The sequence below is a fragment of the Sorex fumeus genome, unplaced genomic scaffold (genome assembly GCF_029834395.1).
Source record: "Sorex fumeus unplaced genomic scaffold, SorFum_2.1 ptg000010l, whole genome shotgun sequence".
In the NCBI taxonomy this organism is placed as follows: domain Eukaryota; kingdom Metazoa; phylum Chordata; class Mammalia; order Eulipotyphla; family Soricidae; genus Sorex; species Sorex fumeus.
This window is the reverse complement of record NW_026606067.1, coordinates 23,429,928-23,451,172: the sequence shown is the minus strand read 5'-3', so window position 1 is coordinate 23,451,172 and position 21,245 is coordinate 23,429,928. Positions and strand designations below refer to the sequence as shown.

Genomic DNA, 21,245 nt, shown 5'->3' with positions numbered 1-21,245 from the left:
TGATATGAGGTAATCTGATTGAGGAAAAAAATCCATGTTTGAGGAAGAATTTTGGATTTATCCCACATTCTTGTTCTAAGCCATTTGATTGAATGGTTTAAATCTAGCCCTTAACATTCAGTCAGTGTTTAAACTTGTATAATGATTTTCATTTTAAAACTGTTTCTACAGCCAGAGAGTGGGAGCAACTGAACTTAAATCTCATTGGGAGGTAAAAGTCACAGGAAGTGTGCTTGTGAGGGAATCAGCATCATAGCTGGCATTTAGTGAGAGAATGCAATAAGTATTACCATTGGCCATTGTTTTTAATCTTAGTACTGAAAAATAGTCTTGAAGATAGCCTCTTTCACTCAAGAGGCTGAGGTAGATTCACTTTAGGCCTAAGCAGGGTTAAGCTTCCATACTCCTCACTTGTACACCCTTGCTCCCTAATCTTGTATTCTACTCTTTGTTCAAAGAAGACCTACAGATAGTCCATGGGAGATGGAAAAATGTTCTTAAAATCTTACTATTAAAGAAATAAAAAAGCAACGACAGTGGAATACCATTTCACACTAATGAGCATTGCTACTATCCAAAAGAAAATAAATAAAAAGTGCTGGGAGAAGTGGAGAGAAGGAAACCCTCACACATCGTCAAGAATATAGCTTGGTGTGGCCGCATGGAAAGCAGGATGAGATGCCTCAAGAACTAAAAGTATAGATTCCATCTGACCCAGCTATTTCACTTGTAGGTACTTATTTTAGAAAATCACACCACTAGTTCGGAGAGATATATGCACCCTCCACTCATTATTTCGTTTTGTATAGTCACAAACTGGAAATAACCTATGTGCCTATAGAATGATGAAAGGATAAAGATGTGATACTTTTACACAATGGAATGCTTATTAAACTATAAAAATATGAAATCTTGAATGTATCTGAACGGTAATAGATTTAGTGAAATAACTAACTGGGGAGAAACAAACAGCGTTTTATCTCACGCATATGTTATATATAGAGAAAATAAACAAATGAACTAAAAACATAAATAAGTTAAAAAGGGATGGGGGAAGAATGGTGGATAACTGTACAGTGGCATACACAGGTAGGGCATCAACTTATATAATAGAAGTGCATGATATTCTGTATAGGTGTACCAATCACAGATTGGTATGGTTAAATATGGTATTGAACATGCAGTGAGGTACTTAGTATAATATATGCACATGTAAATTTTCAACGCTGAATATCTGCATTAAAAAGGTGGGGGAAATACATAACCAAATAGCAATATTTCATGTGAGAGCAATATGTTGTTCTCTCAGGAAAACAGAAAATACTATGTGTGCTGAGAAAGTCCAGTTGAAAGGGGCTTATGTATAGTACTGGCTCTGTGGGTGTGCTGTGTGGTGGAACAGGCGGGTCAGTCATGATTTCAGCATGGAACTGAAAAGTCACATTTGTGCCTAGTAGAAGAAGCAGACATCCCATGAGCAAAGAATCAGGAACACCCTGCTGATTTTAAGTTTTTCAGTATATACTGCTACAAGGTAGTTAACCTTGTATGAGAGAGGTGATTTGTATGTAAAGACCTTGAGAGGCCACAGCTGTGATTTCAGGAAAACAAATTGCTCTGAAATGAAGTTGTGTGAGCTTGTTGAAGTTCGAAGCAGTGACTCTGGATGGTTGAGAGGTAGAGATGGATAATTAAAGGTGGTATCTGTCCCTTGTATAAAGCGGTTGGGTATTTGGGTGAGGGCAAAAGAGAGTTTTGAGAATTCTGGCCTGCAGGTCACAGATGGAAGCCTTTAAAAGATGGCAGCGGTGAGGCCTTAAGGCAGTGTCTGGGATGTTGAGAAAAGGGGCTCCTCAGCAAACTGGATGTGAAATGTGGGGGCTGGGGATGGGGCAGGCATCTGTGCAAAAATAAGTAATCTCCTTCCAAAGTCTTTATCAATGAAAGACACATATGGTCTTATCCCTTCAGGACACACATGCAGTCACATGAGTTATCTCTTTAGTCATCTACTGTTCACTTAGAACAAGTCCTTGAATTGCTGTAGGGAGGGAGAGGAAGCAAGCCAGCAGGATTGTTTTTTAAAGAAGTAAAAACAATCAATTAGAAACAGCAAACACAATCTGTCTTTGTGCATAAATGCATTTGAAGGATAGAGAGTCTGCAGAGGGCTGTGTTTATGGAGTATCTGCTCATAACTTACATTTTTTAAGAACTACAACTCATTAGAAGTAAGAACATTTTGTGTTCAGAATTTTGTTGAAAATTTTCAGAAACTTTTGAAAAGCTGATACTTAGGACAAGAAGAGGTGAGAAGAGGTTGGGAAGAGAATTATAGTGAGAGCCAGCTGTGGGAATCTCAGTAGGCCTAGATATCAGGGAAAATGGACTAGGACTGCAGTGATAAGTGACAATGGTCCTGACCTCTGGGAGAGTCTGCTTACAGAACCACATTGCAGCCTAGGGATATGAGGGAAGGACAGGGAAATACGTCTGAGGAAAGGGGGAGGGGTCAAACTCACCCCTGGGGGTGGGTTTAAGGCTAGTGTCTTGGAGACATTAGAAATATCTAAGCTAAGTGGCCCCCAATGATGACCTCTTGGGGGCTCAAAGAAAGAGACATGCTCAGCATCAGCAGGGCAGTAGCTCAGCTGCATTAATGTGTTTTCATCTTCATCTCCATGGTTCATATTTTCATATAGGGTGAATATTTTTCTCCAAAATAGTAATCAATTTCCCCAGAATTATTGGTTGAATGGGTGAATGTTTTTGTCCAAAATAGTAATCAATTTCCCCAGAATTATTGGTTGAATAATTATTTGATTTCCTGTTTATTTGCATTAAAAAAATTAGAATGGCCTATTCCTGACCTGCTCTTCTTTATTCTTTGCTTTTTTTTCCACCCTGCTCTATACCACCTCTAGATACTCTCTGAATTTCTCTTGCATTCAGTTGGTAAGATTATTTTTAGGTGTTTTATGTTTCCTTTCATTGTAAGTGGGGCATTTTTATATTTTATTTAGCACATTTGAGGTAGTGCTGAAGAACTTTAATGCTATTGATTTATAAATACTTACCATGCTTTTCTCTGAGCTATTCTCTATTCAGTAACTTTCATTATTCTACTACATTTGAATTTGATAGAAAATTGATTCCACCCTTCATTAATGCTTTTGTTTTACTCCTCAGTGGCTATTATTTCTTTCTATGTGTTGGCTGCCATCGCACCTGCTAAAACTTTCATAGCAGTAGTAAATAGTTGGAAAGTGGAAATCATTCTCTTCTTCCCCAGACTTTAAGGGAATTTCTCTTGTGGAGTTTTTATTGTTGTTATTGTTTTTACCACGCTCAGTTGTGCTCAGGACTTACTCCTGGTTCTCTGCATAGGGGTCACTCCTGACAGGGCTCAGGGGATCATATGGATACCAGGGATCAAATCCAGGTTCTCTGCATGCAAGGCAGGCTTCCCACCTACTGTACTCCTGACCATTGTGGTGTTTTAAAGCCTGGTAAGCTACCCATGACATATTCAATATGCCAAACACAGTAACAAGTGTCACAATGGAGACATTACTGGGCCTGCTCGAGCAAATTGATGAACAATGAGAGGACAGTGACAGTGACAATGAAGATAATATTTCGAGACATAATTTTGCTATGGTAATACAATAACTGATTAGCTCTCTATTCTGCTTAGATTAACCTGACTCTTTCTGTATAATACCACATTCCTTAATAATGGTACTTCTTTAGATTTTGTTTTGTTGGGGGTGAAGGGGACTCCCAGGTGGTGCTCAGGGAACCCAAGGACCACTCCTGGCCATTTGATTCAGTGCTTGGGCCTGAGAATGTGGTGTTTCTGAGACGTTTTAGTGCTCAGGACTATCTGAATTATCCTGGTACGGCTTGACGCTCTCCAGAGCTCTGCCTTTACAAAGTTCAGAGGACTGCAGGATGCCAGGAGTTAATTGTGGGTCAGAGGCATGTCCTGACCTCTTTTTTTGTCTCCCTGGCACACATTAGGATGCTTTGTAAGAGCATTGTAGTCCATAGTGGAGGTAGACAAATCTCCTCACCTTTGCCTTGAAAACTGTCAGTATTATTGGCCCTTTACTTATTTTATTATTTTTATAAAATTTCATCAACTCTTACTGAAATCCTTACTGTGATCATATTATATTTAACATAAGTTTGATAAAAATTGATCCCTATATAAGTTTTATTTCTACATGTTTTCATTTAAGATACACATGTAACTGTTCATTCTATTGCTAATAGTTTTTTTGACGTTGGAAAATTCTTGATTTTATCATACAGACAAGTATATAATACTTGTAATAGTAACTTAGAGTTTACTTTCTTGCTTTAAAATATTTCTAATTCTTTACCGTTGGCCCTTAATACAATAGAGAAATCTTGAGGATTATATTATCATCTAGACTGAAGCGATAGCACAGTGGGTAGGGCGTTTGCCTTGCACGTGGCCGACATGGCAGACCCGAGTTCAATTCCTCCACCCCTCTCAGAGAGCCTGGCAAGCTACTGAGAGTATCACGCCCGCACGGCAAAGCAGGCTACCTGTGACATACTCGGTATGCTAAAAACAGTAACAAGTCTCTCAATGTTACTGGGCCCACTCGAGCAAATCGATGAACAATGGGAGGACAGTGACAGTGACATGTTATCATCTTCCAGTCTCACTGTCAAAGATAAGATACATCCCCTCCTGAAGTAGATGTTGGCTATTCACTTTTTTCTCTATTTTTATTGAGACCAGGTTAGTAGCATTTTTCAATTTGCCAAATATTGCATTATGAATAAATAGTCAAATGCTTTTTCTTTATCTTTATACCTGCAAGACCTACAGGTTGTACTCAATCCCTTAACCTGGTGTTTGTGAGCCCTTTAACCCTTTCCATGTCATTCAAGGTGACTTCCTCTGTCTTCCTCATATGTATTTGGTCATTCTGCTCAGGACCTGAATATTAGCTCTTTCTACTCTCCATTCCCGCAAATATTCTGTATCAACTCTTCCAAATCTGTGCTCATATATCAACTTCACAGGAGGTCAACTCTGATGGCACCATTAAAAATGACCATCCAACATGCCATATTGCTCATCCTCAGTCCTTCTTTCTTTATCCCTTGTCATCATTTCTATTTACTGTCACTCTTTGCAGCTAAAGAATTTCAGTTCTGTTCAGAAAGGACTCTCTTTGGCTTCTTTGTCTCTATAATGGTTAATAAATGGTCAAAATTGAATAAATATTTCTCATACAAATAAGGTGAATAAATTTATAGAGAAAATTATAGTTTTATTCTGCCATCTCTTCTTCCAGAACTTTGAATAAAGGATATTTCAGAAGATACTGGTAAAGTTTAGTGTTGGGTCTTAGTGGGGTTTTCTAGAATAATTCAGGAACCCACCTCCAAATATTTTGCGCCGTTGATTTTTCAAGACACCTATGTTCTTAAGACTGCTATTTGATGTTAGAAGAGAGACAGGTTTGAGTGATTTAGTTTCATGTTGGACCATCTATTTTTTAGAAACAAATTTTTAGAAACAGCCCCTGACTTCTAAAAATTTGAGAGGGCCTTTATTCCCCTTAACATTTCCGTGATACAGAATTTAATTTTACACTTTCCCTGAGTGAATCTTTACCTCATCACTATGGTGCTCAGCATGTGGTAGCACCAATTGAGCAAGTAGAAAAAAGAAAACCCAAGTAGTGTTGTAAACAATAATTGACTAGTTTTAAACAGATCAAAGTTATTTTAAAAATCAAGACCTGTTTCCCCCTCCCTCCAAATTTCTCTGTGAGATTAAAGAAAACCTAAGAGGTGCTAATTAAACACAACCCCTAATCTTGTATTGGGTACAAGAAGATGGGCAAAGGTCATAAAGGACACTAATAGGAAAATTGACAACTATGAATACTGATAAGACAGTCGGCAACCATATAGACTCTAGATTGGACTGTTGGGTAATGCCCAAAGGTAACTCCTGCTCTGTTGACAGTCACCTACTCTGTTTAACTACCTTGCCCCAGCTTGAATGAGCTTGTACTCATCATGTTTGTCATTGTCATGAGCACAAAGTAGATCCGTCCTTTCTCTTTGTTTGAATCATTTAAGTAGTTGAGTTTGACTCCTTCCAGTCTCTGACTAGCTTAGACATTCCAGGAAAACCCTGTAGAAACTAGGTTCTGGCACTGTCATAAAGCCAGTATCACAGTGTAGCTAGGCATGTGAAGTTTTTGGTCTCCTAATATATATAAACCTCATAATGTGAATAGTAGATACAGTGATTTATTAAGTGGTGGATACCACCAGGTGTGAATAAATAGAATGGCATACCTAAATGAAATATGCCTGAAGACAGGAATTGAGTTGTACCTAATTTTGGAAAAATAGACTTACTTGTTGCAGAGTGGCCACAAAATCTCTGTCAAAACAAACAAGCACAGTATCTGCAATGTGCAAAAAAGCAAAATGCAATTAAATGAGGCAAGCCTTCTGTGTGCTCTGCCTTGCTCTTCCTCCTTGTAAAGATTTACAGGCCACCATATGACAGAACCTTTCAGAATACAGAGGAAAGCAATTGTTGTACAAATATGACCTGTTAATCTGGCTTTGAAACAATTTCCACACTCTAGAGCTAAATATGTTTATTGAGCTCTAGTCTTTTAACAATCCTGTTATATAAGAATGATTTTTATAACATATATTGAACATGTCCAGTGTAATAAACTTCCCTAAACACTATTTATGGGACATTCTACTTAGTCTTTACAAAGTGATAAAGTAGATCATAGGATTTACTGGTGGATAATGATCTGTCCCAGAGTTGTGGTCAACAGCAAAGCTATAGCTGTGCACCCGGAATCATGTTGTAGTAAGAACAGCTAGAGGAATGGCAATAACATATTGCTATTTGGTTTTAACACTAAGATCTTTTGCAATCACTTCCATTTAAACTTTAAACCAATGGGGAAATCCCCAATGTCTTCACAAAATACTATAATTTAGTGGAATTGTCACATCTTCCATGAAAATTAGAAAATAACTGACAATAATTCTAATTATAAAATTTGTTTTGCAAGCTGGAAAGATATTACAGTGAATAAAGCACTTGCCTTGCACTTGTCCAACCAGAATTTGATCCTTGACACCATATGTGGTCCCATAATTCTCCAGAGTGATCCCTGAGCTCAGAGCGCTGACTAAGCCCTGAGCACTACTGGGTCTGGTCTAAAAACCAAAACCAAGCAAAAAAAATTAATTTTGTTACTTGTCATTGGCATTATAAATTTAAATAGCCATTTTGTAGAAAAAAGTAACAATATACAATCTGTGAGGGTGTCATTGTGAGAAATGTCATTGATAAAAATTGATAAAATTGATAAAAATTGATAAAAAATTTATCTGAGGGATAAATTCACCCCAAAGTTTATATACACATAAAGGCATTTGTGACTGTATTGTGTTCATTAGAAATAAATAATAAATAATGCCTTATTTGATACAAACACATATTTGATACAAACACACATTTATGTACTGACTTTATCAGCCCTTTGACATTGTATAAAATCATTAAACAGATAAGGATAGAGAGTGGCTACTTATTTGAGAGCATTATTACAAACATGCTTATAAATAAGCTGCCTCTATTTCCAGAAGCTCTTGGCAGCTGTGTTCACCTCCCCTTGCTGCTGCCAATGTAAGCTCCTCTACCAGCCATGCTCCAAAGACTCAAATCTTGAAAGAGATCTCCTAACTGCAAAAATTTCTTGGATGCCCATTCCCAGCTGAGACCTTGGGGGACACTCTTGTAAGTGGGCGGGCCAGCTTCTGCACAAACAAAGCCCTGGCAGCTGCTCCCACACCCCAAAGCCGCTGCCCAGTTAAAAATTTAACCCAGTTGGACTGCCCAGTTAAGAATTCTAGATTTTCTGGAGCACACGGCCACATCTCCAATATCTACAACACTGACATCACTGTAGTAGAAATACAGAAACAACATAGAAACAACCAATCTCAACTGACAACAACGTTAGTATAGAAAGTGAAAGTGAAACAACTTGGTGAACCCTCAGATAAGGACAATGTACCCGTGGTGAGATGCAACAATTTTCATGAATTTAACTCTATGGAAGCATTGTATAATTGTTAGCAATAGAAATACATTATTGTTGGACTGTTAGGCTTGAGGGGTGGTTGGGAAAATGGAGACAATGGTGGAGGGAAGGTGACAGTGGTGGTAGTATTGGTGTTGGAATATTGAATGCTTGTAACAAATCATCATGAACAACTCTATAAACCATGGTGTTTGAATAAAGTGGGGAAATAGCAAAACCACTCTCAGAGGCTTGAGAGAGCACAGGAGTAGGCACTTGCTTTAAATGCAGCTGACCCGGGTTCCATACTCACACCTGCCTGGTCTCCAAGTACCACCAGGAGTGATCTCTGAACAATGAGCCAAAAGTGATCCCTGAGCACCACCAGAGGTGGTGGATGATACCACACCAGGGATGAATTGCAAAAACAGTAGGACTGCCGATGGTGTCTGCTCTGTATGTCCCCAGAGCAGATACCATCCGCAGTCCTACTGTTTTTGCAAGTAGGTAGAATGTCTGCACCATATTCAAATAACAATGAAAAGTGATCAGATCAAAGCCACACAAAAAATCCCTCACTGTTTCCCAAAATGAAAATCCAATGGGCTAAACTCTTTGACTATAATTACCTGAAAGCTAGAAATTAACAACAAAAATTACTCTTAAAATGCTTATGTACACTCTTGTGAAGAAGGAAAATTGATGCTTACATTCCAGAATCACCTGAAGGGGCACTAAAAGTCTTGCAATTTCCCAAAGATGTTCTATGTACATCTCACATAGACACTCTACATGGTTTGTGTTGGTAAGATGAAGGTCAAAAGTTGAGCTGCTTGAATTGTAAGAGAGATGAATGACAGAGATGGTACAAAAGTAGAAAACCTTCAAATCTCAAAACTTTAAAAACAGATTTCACTTTGCTATTGCTTTAGTTAAGTATTTAAATGAAAAGAATGTAAAAACTGTTCCTAAACTTTAAGTTATATTACTTAAAAAAGTATATTTAAATTCACTTCAATGAAGCTGAAATTCTCTTCTCTATAATCACACAGAAGCTTTATTGCCATGAGGATTACCTGTGTGACTCTATTGCTGTGATACTCCCCCTTTTCATCACCTAGGTTAATTAGAATGCTTGCCGATAGGAGTATTTTATAATAAAATATACCAATGGCTCTGTAATATAAAGGGATTCATACCTTGTTAAAATCTGTGATCATTTGAGTAGATCTGAATCAAATTTGAGATAATATATTTTAAAATATTTCTCAGTCTCATATGCTGAGACCACTCTCCGCACACATGAAGGTACTGGCAGAGGGACAAAGTCACGCGGGTTCCGGGGCCGAGATCTCCAAGCCTACTCGGATTTGGGCCGAGCATCCTCCACCCAGATCCTCCCAAATTCCAGTAGGCGGGGGTCACACCCACCAACTGGCCCCCTGACACCGTGTAATCCCATCAGCGGCCAAGACTCAGAGACTATAAAATCCAGCTCCCGGAACTGCGCGGCCGCATTTGCGACCGCGCGACATCTTATTATGATATCTTATTATCTCATTCCTACTTTGGACAAACTGGCAGGCTACCGAATGTAGCCTGCCCACACGGCAGAGTCTGGCAAACTCCCCGTGGCGTACCTAGTATGCCAAATACCAGTAACAATGATGGGTCTCATTCTCGTAAAGAGCCTTGAATATAATCTCAGGGCTAGGATGAAGGAGACGTCCTGGGGCCTGCTCGAGGCAATTGACGATTAACGGGATGATTTGTGATTTGTGATTGTGATTTCTCAGTCATAAACAACTAATTCTATTTTCTTTAGGTTTTGGAAATATCTCACCACGCACTGAAGGGGGGAAGATATTCTGCATCATCTATGCCTTACTGGGAATCCCTCTTTTTGGGTTTTTGTTGGCTGGAGTTGGAGATCAACTTGGGACCATATTTGGGAAAGGAATCGCCAAAGTGGAGGACACATTTATTGTGAGTGTGATGATGCCCGAGTCAATATTTTTGTTTAGGTTTTTCAGATACAATCCAACATTCAGTTATTGAAATTTTTCACAACTATTTATTGTGCCACTAAAAGCATCATTTAACTCACTGTGTTAGTTAAGGTACAAGAAAATACCCAAATATACAGAAATAAAACATAAATCTGAAAATCATATATTTATATTCTAGTTGTACATTTTCAAAGGTGTATTCTCTTAAACTAGTTTTGTGTCCTTAAAATTATATTCTGTCAATGATACAATGTAAATAATGGTATTGACCAAAGTATAGCTCAATTAGTCAAAAGAAAATAACTGACAATAATTCTAATTATAAAATTTGTTTTGCAAGCTAGAAAGATATTACAGTGAATAAAGCACTTGCCTTGCACTTGTCCAACCAGAATTTGATCCCTGACACCACATGTTGTCCCATAAGCCTCCAGGAGTGATCCCTGAGCTCAGAGCGCTGACTAAGCTCTGAACACTACTGGGTCTGGTCCAAAAACCAAAACCAAGCAAAAAAACAAAAATTAATTTTGTTACTTTTCATTGGCATTATGAATTTAAATAGCCATTTTTGTAGAAAAAAGTAACAATATGCAATCTGTGAGGATGTAACTTAATCAGGGATGTCATTGATAAAAACTTATCTGATGGATAAATTCATCCCAAAGGTTATATACACATAAAGGTGTTTGTGACTGTATTGTGTTCATTAGAAATAAATAAACTGACTTTGTATAAATTTTAAGTGAAAAATAGTTATATCATTGGAATCTCAAGCTTGTGTTCTTAAAGGAAATTATGGGAAAAGCAAAGGGTGGTTGAGGGTGGAGTTAGAAATGGTTTGTTATTGTTATCACTACCACAAATACAATGATTATTCATTCATGTTTTCTCTTTATACAAAATATTCAACAAGTTATTTTTTATTGAAGTTAATGAAATAAAACTGTTTGGGTATTGCTTCCTTGAGTTAAATTATACTTCCAGTTTTGGACCTTCATATGTTTCATATTTAAGTTCAAAGTGGCTCTCATAATTTTGCTTTTATAATGGGGAGGCATAGTTATTTCAGAATGGAAGAGAGATTTCTCCATTGAGGTATTAACACCTATTTATACTGATTTTAAAAGTGCCCTGTTTATATTAATCAAATGAGCAAATAAAGCATGTTTAGTTACACCTAATTCCTCAGTGTTTATTCCACAATTTTTCAATTGCCTGCAGGGTGCTGGGGGATTGTTTTACATTCTGCATTCTCAAAGGTATAGAAAACAAATTCTGGACTGTAGACATAATACAGTATGTTAAGGCATTTGCCTTAAATGTGGCTGACTCTGGCTTGATCCCTGGCACTGTAGATGGTTGGTCCACTAAGTACCTCCAGGAGTAAGCCCTGAGCCCTGCTGTATATGATCCCCAAACCGGAAACATATTTCACAATCTACTGGTGAATATTTCCAGTGGCTCAATATTGGGTAGCAACAGTTTTCAGAAATGTTTCAAGTTCTGAAATCTGTAATCATGGTGGGGATTTGACACCTAACATTCATGAGCCTGAGGTTTATCTAGCAATGCTATTTGGTATTAACCTCAGATGGAGAGCTAGAGACAAGCTTCGCTATGTACTGATATCACATAATACATTATACCTCATAGGTCCCTGATTGGAGAGGTGAAAAAGTTTAAGGACAGGGGTCTCTGTTTATACTCAAGAATACGTTGCCAGCTCCACAGAGATTAGTTGAAACTGGACAGCACTGAACCTCATATTGCCTACATACTATGTTCTTTTCTATACAGCCATACTATAATGTTTTGGTTTACAAATAAAATAGTAAGAGATTAACAGTATAATGATAAAATAAAACAGCTATAACAATGCACTGTAGCTCTGCAGCACTGTCCTCCCGTTGTTCATCGATTTGCTTAAGCGGGCACCAGTAACGTCCATAACAATATGCCAGCCAAAAAGTTAAGGAATTCTAGTCTCTCTAAAATTGTTTTATTGTGCAATTTGTCTTCTGACTGTAGTTGACCTCAAGTCCCTGAAATCTTGGACTAAAGGATTTCTGCACTGAACTCTGCTGTAGCCTGATGGGGATGAAGTCTTATATCACCTACAGATCAAATGTGATGCTGTAGCCTGATGGGGATGAAGTCTTATATCACCTACAAATCAAATTTGATGCATCTGTTTGCAAGTTGTGTCTGTGTGGTTTTGGGGTCACACCAGCAGAACTCAGTGCATACTCTTAGCTCTGTCCCCAAGGTTCTCCCCGGGCAGACTCAGAGTACCATATGAGGTGCTGGGAATTGAACTCTGGTCCCCTGCTGCAAGGAAAATGTCATACACACTATACTATCTCACTCTGGCTCCTTACTGGAAAATTATAAGGCTGAAGAACAGAGAAACAATTCATCCAGTGTCATGTGAATCCACTCTGGACTTTGTTAGTGTAAGAGTTCAACCAATTAATCCATAGTAGGAAAACGGCAGTCATGGGCAGAAGAAAAATAGGAAATTAATCATTTTAGCAATTATCAAAAGTAAATACCTAATTTATGGTTAAATTTCCAATATTTGTACACTTTCAGATTGTTTTTGACTCACAGGTAGTTGTAAGCTTGTAGAACAGACATACTTTAAAAGTTTTTTGTAAAGACAATGGTATAAATATCAAATATATTCTCTGAGCATCAGATACTTGCTTTTGAGAGCATTTCACTTTTTGTCAAGCTCCATGAGGGCAAAGTAGTATCACTACTAGAACTAATTATCTTCTTTATTATTTCATAATTTGCCCAATTTCTTAAAGATAAAGATAAAATAGGACAATATGCTCATTTTCTCATTTGATCAAAAAACTAAACAGCACACCAGTCATTCATTTTTTTCTCTTTTCCCCTCCTCTGTCCCTTTCTCCGCAGAAATGGAACGTTAGTCAGACCAAGATCCGCATCATCTCAACAATCATATTTATCCTTTTTGGCTGTGTGCTGTTTGTGGCACTGCCTGCCATCATATTCAAGCATATAGAAGGTTGGAGTGCCCTGGATGCCATCTACTTTGTGGTTATTACCTTGACCACCATCGGATTTGGTGATTATGTTGCAGGTGAGTTTTCCCTGCCTTTGACCCTCCAATGCACACATACCCTCTCCACTAACTTCTCCAGGATCTGACATACAACAACACAACCTCTGTACATGTTTCCTGGGGCTGCCAAACAGTGGTCCACAAAGCAGGTGGTGGCTCAAAGCAAAAGAAACCCTTTGTCTTGTGGAAGTCAAATGAGAGGGACTGGAAGAGGGTACTTTTGTTCTCTTCTCTTGGCTTCTGAAGGAAGTTCAGTCTTGGTGACCAGCCTCTGAAGGAAGTTCAGTCTTGGTGACTTTGTAGCTTTCAGCTGCCATCTTCCTCTGTCAGCTATTGGTGGTTCTTGGGTACCTTCTCCCTGGGTCTCTCTATCTAAGTCCCCATATCTGACTCCTAAGAGAATAACCATCTGTAGCAGTAAAAGCCCCTGCACTCCAGACTGAGTTCCCTTTGGCCGAGTATAGCTGCAGAGACCTCACTTTTAACCAAAGTCACGTCTGGAAAGGGGGAGTGTAAGTACTCCAACATTCCTTTTGGGAAGATGCACTACAATGTCTAACAGAGGCAGAGACCACAAAATATTGTTGGTGGCATGCCCCAAAAGGGGCAGTTTTTTTTTTATTCTGGGAGATTACAATGACTGTTGGCTGAGTATTTTATATTCCCACTGCATTTCAAACACCAAATGATGCTACAAGAATTTGAGTTTGACTTAGCTTTGTTAAGTTTTCGCCATTTATGTCTTTATAGTAAAAGTACCTGTAACTTTCTGATGATGTTCTCAAAGCGTTTAACATTTTTCCCTGATACTTCATTTGATTTTCAATCTCAGAACATTTTGACCTTAAGGAAAATGCCTGCATTTTATTCATGTTTTATTACTTTTCTACAGTTTGTTTCAGTGGCCACTTGTTTTTCTGTTGTACTCTTGAGTGGTGCCTTTCATTTCCCTTTTTCTATTGCGTTACCTCATTGCAATTATTCTATCTATAATTTTAAATGAATTGTAATCATTGGGGAGGTAGTAAGGATGGAGATGCTTTGCTGGGGATCATTTCAGCTAGACCCTAAACTTTAAGCCATGTTTTTGGTAATGAATCATGCTTCAAGTACCAGAAAAAAATCTCTGGACATTTCAGCATGAATGTGCTATTAGCCTTCCCAGAAATAACTCACCAGTCTGACTTTTAGTTTAGTCTTGCTGTGGACCAGATCTCCTTGACCCAACTCCTTTCTAGTGACCCCATTTCATAAGCCTGGGAAGACGCTGATAATCTTGTGGTTCTAGGTTTTGTTCATTGATTTGTCCATCAAAGCAGTGCTTTCTGGGGAGTGGGGGTGGAACCCTGGAAGAGGGGACAATTTCCTGCACAAAGCTTGCTTTAGTCAGAATTATTGTACATACATTGCTCTGATGGATAGAGGCCTGAAGAGTAGAATGATTTCCTTTGTGGGGGTCTTTTCGTAAGTCACAAAAGAATCACCTACTTCACCCTCTGTATCTCTAAGAAGCTTCTGTACCTCAAAAGAAATGGTGACCAGAGTACAGATCTAAAACGTGACATTAATTATATAGAAATCTGTGAAAGATTGAAATCCGTAGTTCTACAACTTTTACAACTTCTAGGTGCATGGTTTAGAATTAAAATTACTTGGAGATCTTTAAAAAGTAGGCCATGTGCCATGCATGTGGTTGATCTGGGTTTGATAAACCCTGTCACCCCACCTGGGCCCCTGAGCCCACCAAGAGTGATCCCTGAGTGCAGAGCCAGGAGTAATTCCTGAGTACCTCTGGGTGTGGCCCAAAAAACAAACAAATATAAATATAAAATAAAATTGGAGGAAAGTCAAAGAATTCCCTCAATTAGCACAATTATTGTTTTATTTTCTAAGTTAATGTCTTCCTTGTGGTCAGAGTGGAGGCCTAAGCCTTGAAACACATCTTCACACCTTGCACCTCCAGATTAGTTTCTGCATACCAAGTTCTCAAAAGTACTTATTCTCACGTAGTCAGTCAATTTACAGAGAAACATGAATGAGTGAAAGCCCTGTGAAAGTTGACGGATTAATAAGCACTATCTTTGCTTTACAACTTTTCTTGTAAAAGACTAAAAAGTAGCCCCAAAAATCATGAGTCCTAAGAAATCCTCATTGTTGATGTTATGAAAGCACATTTTCCCTCTAGCCATAAATTTACTTACTGTTCTAAATCAATTTCTCATGGTGAAAGTTATGGCAATTAGCGGATCATGAAACATCTTTTAATCTCACATTATCAAATGTTTATTAGATAAGTCAGTTTATATGCTTAATGCCTTTGTTCCTATATCTTTTATTTTTTTATTTGAACCACTATGATTAAAATACCATTAATAACAGGTCGTCCTGCATGCAGTGCACCAGCACCACCCTCTCTGTCAGAATGTTCGTTTTTTTCCCCTAATGTCCCAAGGACCTTCCCATCTTGCCCACACAAACAGAAATGCAGATTTTAGTAACTAAACGAATGCTTTCCCTCTGACTGAAAAACATGACTCATTCTTTCACTTTTAGTGCTCTCAACTTGTTTAAATGGAAAAGGATTTCTATCTTGAAAACATAAATTTCTATTGGAAAACCCTGGCAGGTATTTGTTAGAAAACAGCTTGTTCTAATGGAGACACCCTAGAAAACTATTCCCAGTGCTGCTGAAGTTTTTCTGTCAGGCCATCATTAAGATAATCATGATGGATTGGATCTCAGAGTTATAATTTATCAGGGATTTAGCAGGCTAAAGGCAAGGACTTGAGTAAGCAGCCTAGGTCACAGCCAAGGATGACTCAGAACCATCACTCTGAGGGATCACTTGATCACTTGACATCCCGTTACTCATTGATTCACTCGAGTGGGTGCTAGCAACATCTCCATTCATCCCTGTCGCGTGCTAATGTAGCCCAATGGCATCTGCTCAGTCCAGGAACACAAAGGGCCTCAAACAGATCGTGATGAAAAAAATCTGACCTTCTCATAGGTGGGCAGCCACGCGATCTTTTGATGTCCTGTGGAATCCAGTCGGTAATGGCTCTAGTCCAGCGGTCGTCTCCAAACCTCATTAATTGTCCAGCCCATCTGATTTTCGGCGATTTGTCAATTGAGGCAGCGTCCCTGCTTCTTGACTGTAGACGGAGGTCAGAACTCCGAATTCTTTCTCTCATTTGAGTGAAGCGTGATACTCCAAGCATAGCTCTTTCAGTTACTCTTTGGGAGACCCAAATAGCGTTCTCATCCTGTTTTCTTAGGGCCCAGGTCTCTGAGATATACGTTAATGCAGGAAGAACAGTGGAGTCAGAGAGATATGCCCGGAGCCAGAGGTTCTTCATCCTCTTAGCTATTTCTTCGATGTTCTTGAAGGCGTTCCAAGCCACTCTTTTCCTCCTGCGCAACTCGGGTGCCAGGTCATTCGTCATGTTGACTTCTTGACCTAGGTACACATAACTGTTGCATTCGGAGATGTTTGTCCCGTTGAGAGTGAATGGAACGTCAGGAACAAGACTGTTTCTCATAAACAATGTTTTTGTGAGATTCAGCTGTAGTCCGACCTTTCCACACTCACAGTCGAAGTTGGCATGCATTTGTGCCGCTTGGCTGATGTTTGCTGTTATTAGAATGATGTCATCAGCGAAGCAGAGGTGGTGTAGTTGCCGATGGTCTATGTTCACTCCCGTTCCTTCCCATTCCAGTCATCACATGATGTTCTCGAGGGTGGTACTGAAGATTTTCAGTGAATGATATCACCTTGTCAAACCCCTCTCTTTACATCAATGATCACCTCCCTGTAGAATGGTGAGATCCTGGTAGTGAATTCGCAGTTCAGCTCACGGAGGATCCTGATGTACTGAGTGTGAATGACCTGTTTGGGTAAGGCTTCGATGACCACTTCAGTCTCAACAGTATCGAAGGCCTTCTTTTAATCAATGGATGTTAGACAGAGAGGCATCTTGATCTCCCGAGAAACATCAATGAGCTTGGTTATCATGTGGATATGGTAGATTGTGCTAAATCCTTTTCAGAAACTGGCTTGCTTGCATGATTGTCCTTCATCTAGTGTTCTGCCAATCCTATTTAGGATGACTCGAGTGAACAGTTTGTAGATGACAGACAACAGGCATATCAGGCAATAGTTGCCAACGAAGTGGATATCTCGCTTCTTGTACAGTCCTGCTGGTTTTCCATTGGGATGGAATCTTGCATTCAGACAGGTAGTGTGTGAATAGACAAGTCAGTATGTTGATGAGTACTGATGGCAGGTTCTTCAGGTGTTCATATCTGACCTTGTCTGGGCCAGGTGCTGTTCCCTTCTTTACCGACGAAATGGCTTATCAGATTTCGGAAGGGAGAACTTTGGGAACGACATATCCATCCTGCAGAATTTGATATGTGGGCAAGTGGACGTGGCTATTGAAGAGATCCGAGTAGAAGTCATGGATAATCCTCTCCATTGCCCTTCTGGAAGATGTGATAGATCCATCAGGACATCGGAGGACAGTCATCTTGGTCTTATAGTTGGCGAAGGACAAGCGGGTGTTGCAAATGCTTTACCTGGCTTCTGCCACATCTGCCAGCACTGATGCTCTTCTCTCTTTGAGGTCTTCCTTTATCGCTTCTCTGCACTGCTTTGCAAGCTCGGACGTTTGCTTGCGGTTGCCTGAGGCTTGCGCGGAGCCATGTTGGTGAATGAGCTTGAGAGTTTTCGAAGACAGGCATCCTTTTGTGGCTATCTCTATCTTGGCGTTCTTCGCACAATCATGAAGGTGCTGAACTAGTCGATCCTCGTTAATGTTGTCAACGATGGCATCTTCCCATGATGCCACAATAGTGCCAAAGAACTCCCAGTTGGTGGTGTTCTGGGAGTTCTCTTCTTACTTTGCAGCCCTTTCTCATCGCTCCGTGAAGTAGAATTATGCATGAAGTAGACATTGGTCTGATCCAGTTTGGAATTTTGGGATAACAGCGACATCTATCAGGCAAGACTGTTTATTGAATATGATGTGGTCAATTTTCTTGTGGAACCATCCACCAGGAGACTCCCATGTCCACCGTTTAAATTCGGCCTTCTGGAATTTTGAGTTACCATGGATGGTCTTGGTCGACATGATGAACTCGGACAGTCTCTCACCCTGTTCATTCCATTCTAGGCTGTGAGTCGTGATGTGGAGTTCTTGGGCTGATCTTCTCGGTCCTATCTTAGCATTAAAATCACTGACAGTGATCTTGTAGAAGGTGTGGTCTTCTTTATAGAACTTCTCCATTTCCATGTAGAACTTCTCAATTTCTCCTTCATCATAATTGGATGTTGGTGCATAGACAACAAAGCTAGAAACTGCTGGCAGTGAGCAACATCTATTCAAGTGTAATCGTCCAATTTGGGTTGTTAGACATTCAAATTAATCAATGTTTATGGCCAACTTCATGTTGACAAGGACACCCGACACCACCGACGCCTCTTTTGTCACATGTTCCAAGGAACAGTTCTTCCCCAGTGTCGAAAATGCCCTGATGTGATTGATGCCTTCTCGTCTCGGTCAGACCAATGATGTTGTACTTGATCTTTCGCGCTTGCACTATCAGGTCCTTGATGGATGCATCCAATGCCAGCGTACATGCATTGAAAGTACAGGCAGTCATTCTTTCTTCATTGTGGCAGCCTATTTTGGTCCTGAGATTTTATCAACCTCTCCCTCCTCATCCTTCCTAACGCTGCCATATTGGTGGCTCTGGACAAGTCAAGAAATTATATAGCTCTAGGATTCAGCACAGATAATAGAAGCATCACAGATATGGAGAAATTAAGGAAATATTCTATTGTTGATAAATCTGCCTTGGTAAGGTGGGTGGGAAGTTACACTGTTAGAGAAAAAGACTCTAGATTGCTGTATTTTGAAACTACCAGGTTATTTCCCGAGATCACAGTTTTGATTAGTTTTCATCCCGATAATGGAAAAGGAGTGAGGATGACATTACGTTGCTGATCTGATCCTGAGATTGCTGTTCTTTTAATGGAAATTCTGTTTGCTTGGATCAGGGGCTTAAAGAAGGGAAATGGGAAAATTTTGGAATACTAAAATGAGAAATCCCAAAATATAAGGTTAAATATTAGCGGGTTGAAGCTACTGTTTTGGGGCCTTGTTTTTTTTTTCCTGGTTCAGTGATACATGAGAAGGTTGGTTACTAGGTGAGCTGTTGTTTAGTACTGAGCTCATATTTCCATTTATTCAACAGAATTTCCCTTAGTATTTTTGCAGCTGAGAAGCAGAGAAAAGCTTCTTTCAGATAAATTGTTACTGTATCACTGTATCACTGTCACCCCGTTGTTCTATTGATTTATTTGAGCGTGCGCCAGTAACGTCTCTATTCCTCCCAGCCATGAGATTTTAGCAGCCTCTTCTTCCTCACCTTTGCCAACGATTGGAGGCTATTTCAGGGTCAGGGGAATGAGACCCATTATCATTACTGTTTTTGCATATGGAATATGCCACAGGGAGCTTGCCAGGCTCTGCCCGTGTGGGCAGAATACTCTTGGTAGATTACCGGGCTCTCCGAAAGGTGTATATATATATTTTTTCTAAATGATTTGTTGCCTAATGTCTGAACCCCATCAAATATGGTGTGGTAATTATGGAAAATGTGTCAAAAATGTCTTATTATGTTGCGGCCACACAATCTGGAAAGTGGCCTGGAGCATGGTGGCAGTTGGATAGTGGAGGTTGGCTGCCAGGGCTGGGCCCATTGGGGTGGGGAGATCTCTCACTCACTCCCCTCTGGGGGCCCTAAGTGAAAACAGCCTGGCATGGAGTCCAGTCTGTTTTTCGCTCCCTTCTGGGAGAAGCAGCTAATGAGTTCTGGAGGGTGGATGATAAGGAGATTATCTGGCCTGGCAGGAGTGACTTATGGGTGTGACACCTGGGTCGCCAGAGATTGGTGAAAGCAGGCAGAGGATCTCTTCTCCTGGGTCCCTTTGAGCCCAATGTCTAAGGTCACAAAGTTCTGCATTACCTGGGGACTAGTCTGTGGGACTTCATTCATGCATGAGGCTTGACCCGAGCATCTGGAAAGCGGCCTGGAGTATGGCAGCTGTGGGTAGTGGAGGTCAGCTGCTGGGGCTGGGGAAGGCTCTCATCCGCCCCCTCTGGGACGCCCCGAGTGAAAACGGCCTGGCACAGAGTCCCAAGTTGTTACTATTTTTTAAAAAATACAACAGAAAGCTTCTCTCCCTCATTTTAATTAATGAAAAAAACATGAAGTCAAAAAAAACAAAAAAATTGAAATCAATACTTAGATTCAAACTAAATGATCCACAGAACTGTGAAAAGAGATGGTCTCCACTTTCTGTGGAACAAAGTAACATGTTTGCATCAAACTCTGTCACCCGCATCCTTCTGGGAACCAGAGGACAGGGAGGCAGAATCAGATGTTGCTTCACACCTCAGATCTCCATTTTTTTTTTGTAATTTAGAAAAGTCACTTGGAATTGGGGTGGGTTGGGGGAGTGAGGAAGCAAGCTAAGGCACTAAGGCCAATAGTGACCATTAGGAACTTAAAAGGTCCAAAAGCCTTGAGGATAGAAGACACTTCTGTGGGCTTAGCAGACCAGGCCTGTGTGGCTAGAATGAAAATGGCGGGCAACAATACTGCAAGCAAACAGCTCCCTCAAAAAAGCTGGGGTGGCCATACTAGTATCCACCAACATCAATTTCAGGTTGAAAAAGATGAGATGGGACAGCTAAGGCTATTTTCTAGTTATCAAGGGATATGTACAACAGGAAGATATAACATTCTTAAATATATACCCACCTAATGAGGGAACAGCTAAATATTTGAAACAACTGCTAACAGATTTTAAGGAGGACATTGGTAGCAACACAGTAGCAGCTGGAGACTTCAACATCATCCTATCACCTCTGAATAGATCAACAAGAACAAAACTCAGCAAGGAAACATTAGCTTTGAAAGAAGGAATAGAAAAGAGAGGGCTTATAGACCTAT

At 39.8% G+C, this 21,245-nt stretch overlaps 1 protein-coding gene across 1 annotated transcript in view; it reads left to right on the top strand.

Annotated features, from left to right (window-relative positions):
• KCNK2 (potassium two pore domain channel subfamily K member 2) overlaps positions 1-21,245 on the top strand; it is a 151,663-nt gene that overhangs the window by 70,178 nt on the left and 60,240 nt on the right. The window contains exons 4-5 of the mRNA XM_056110674.1: positions 9,946-10,106; positions 13,055-13,241. Coding sequence (XP_055966649.1) covers positions 9,946-10,106; positions 13,055-13,241 — 348 coding nt within the window. The remainder of the gene's footprint in view (positions 1-9,945; positions 10,107-13,054; positions 13,242-21,245) is intronic.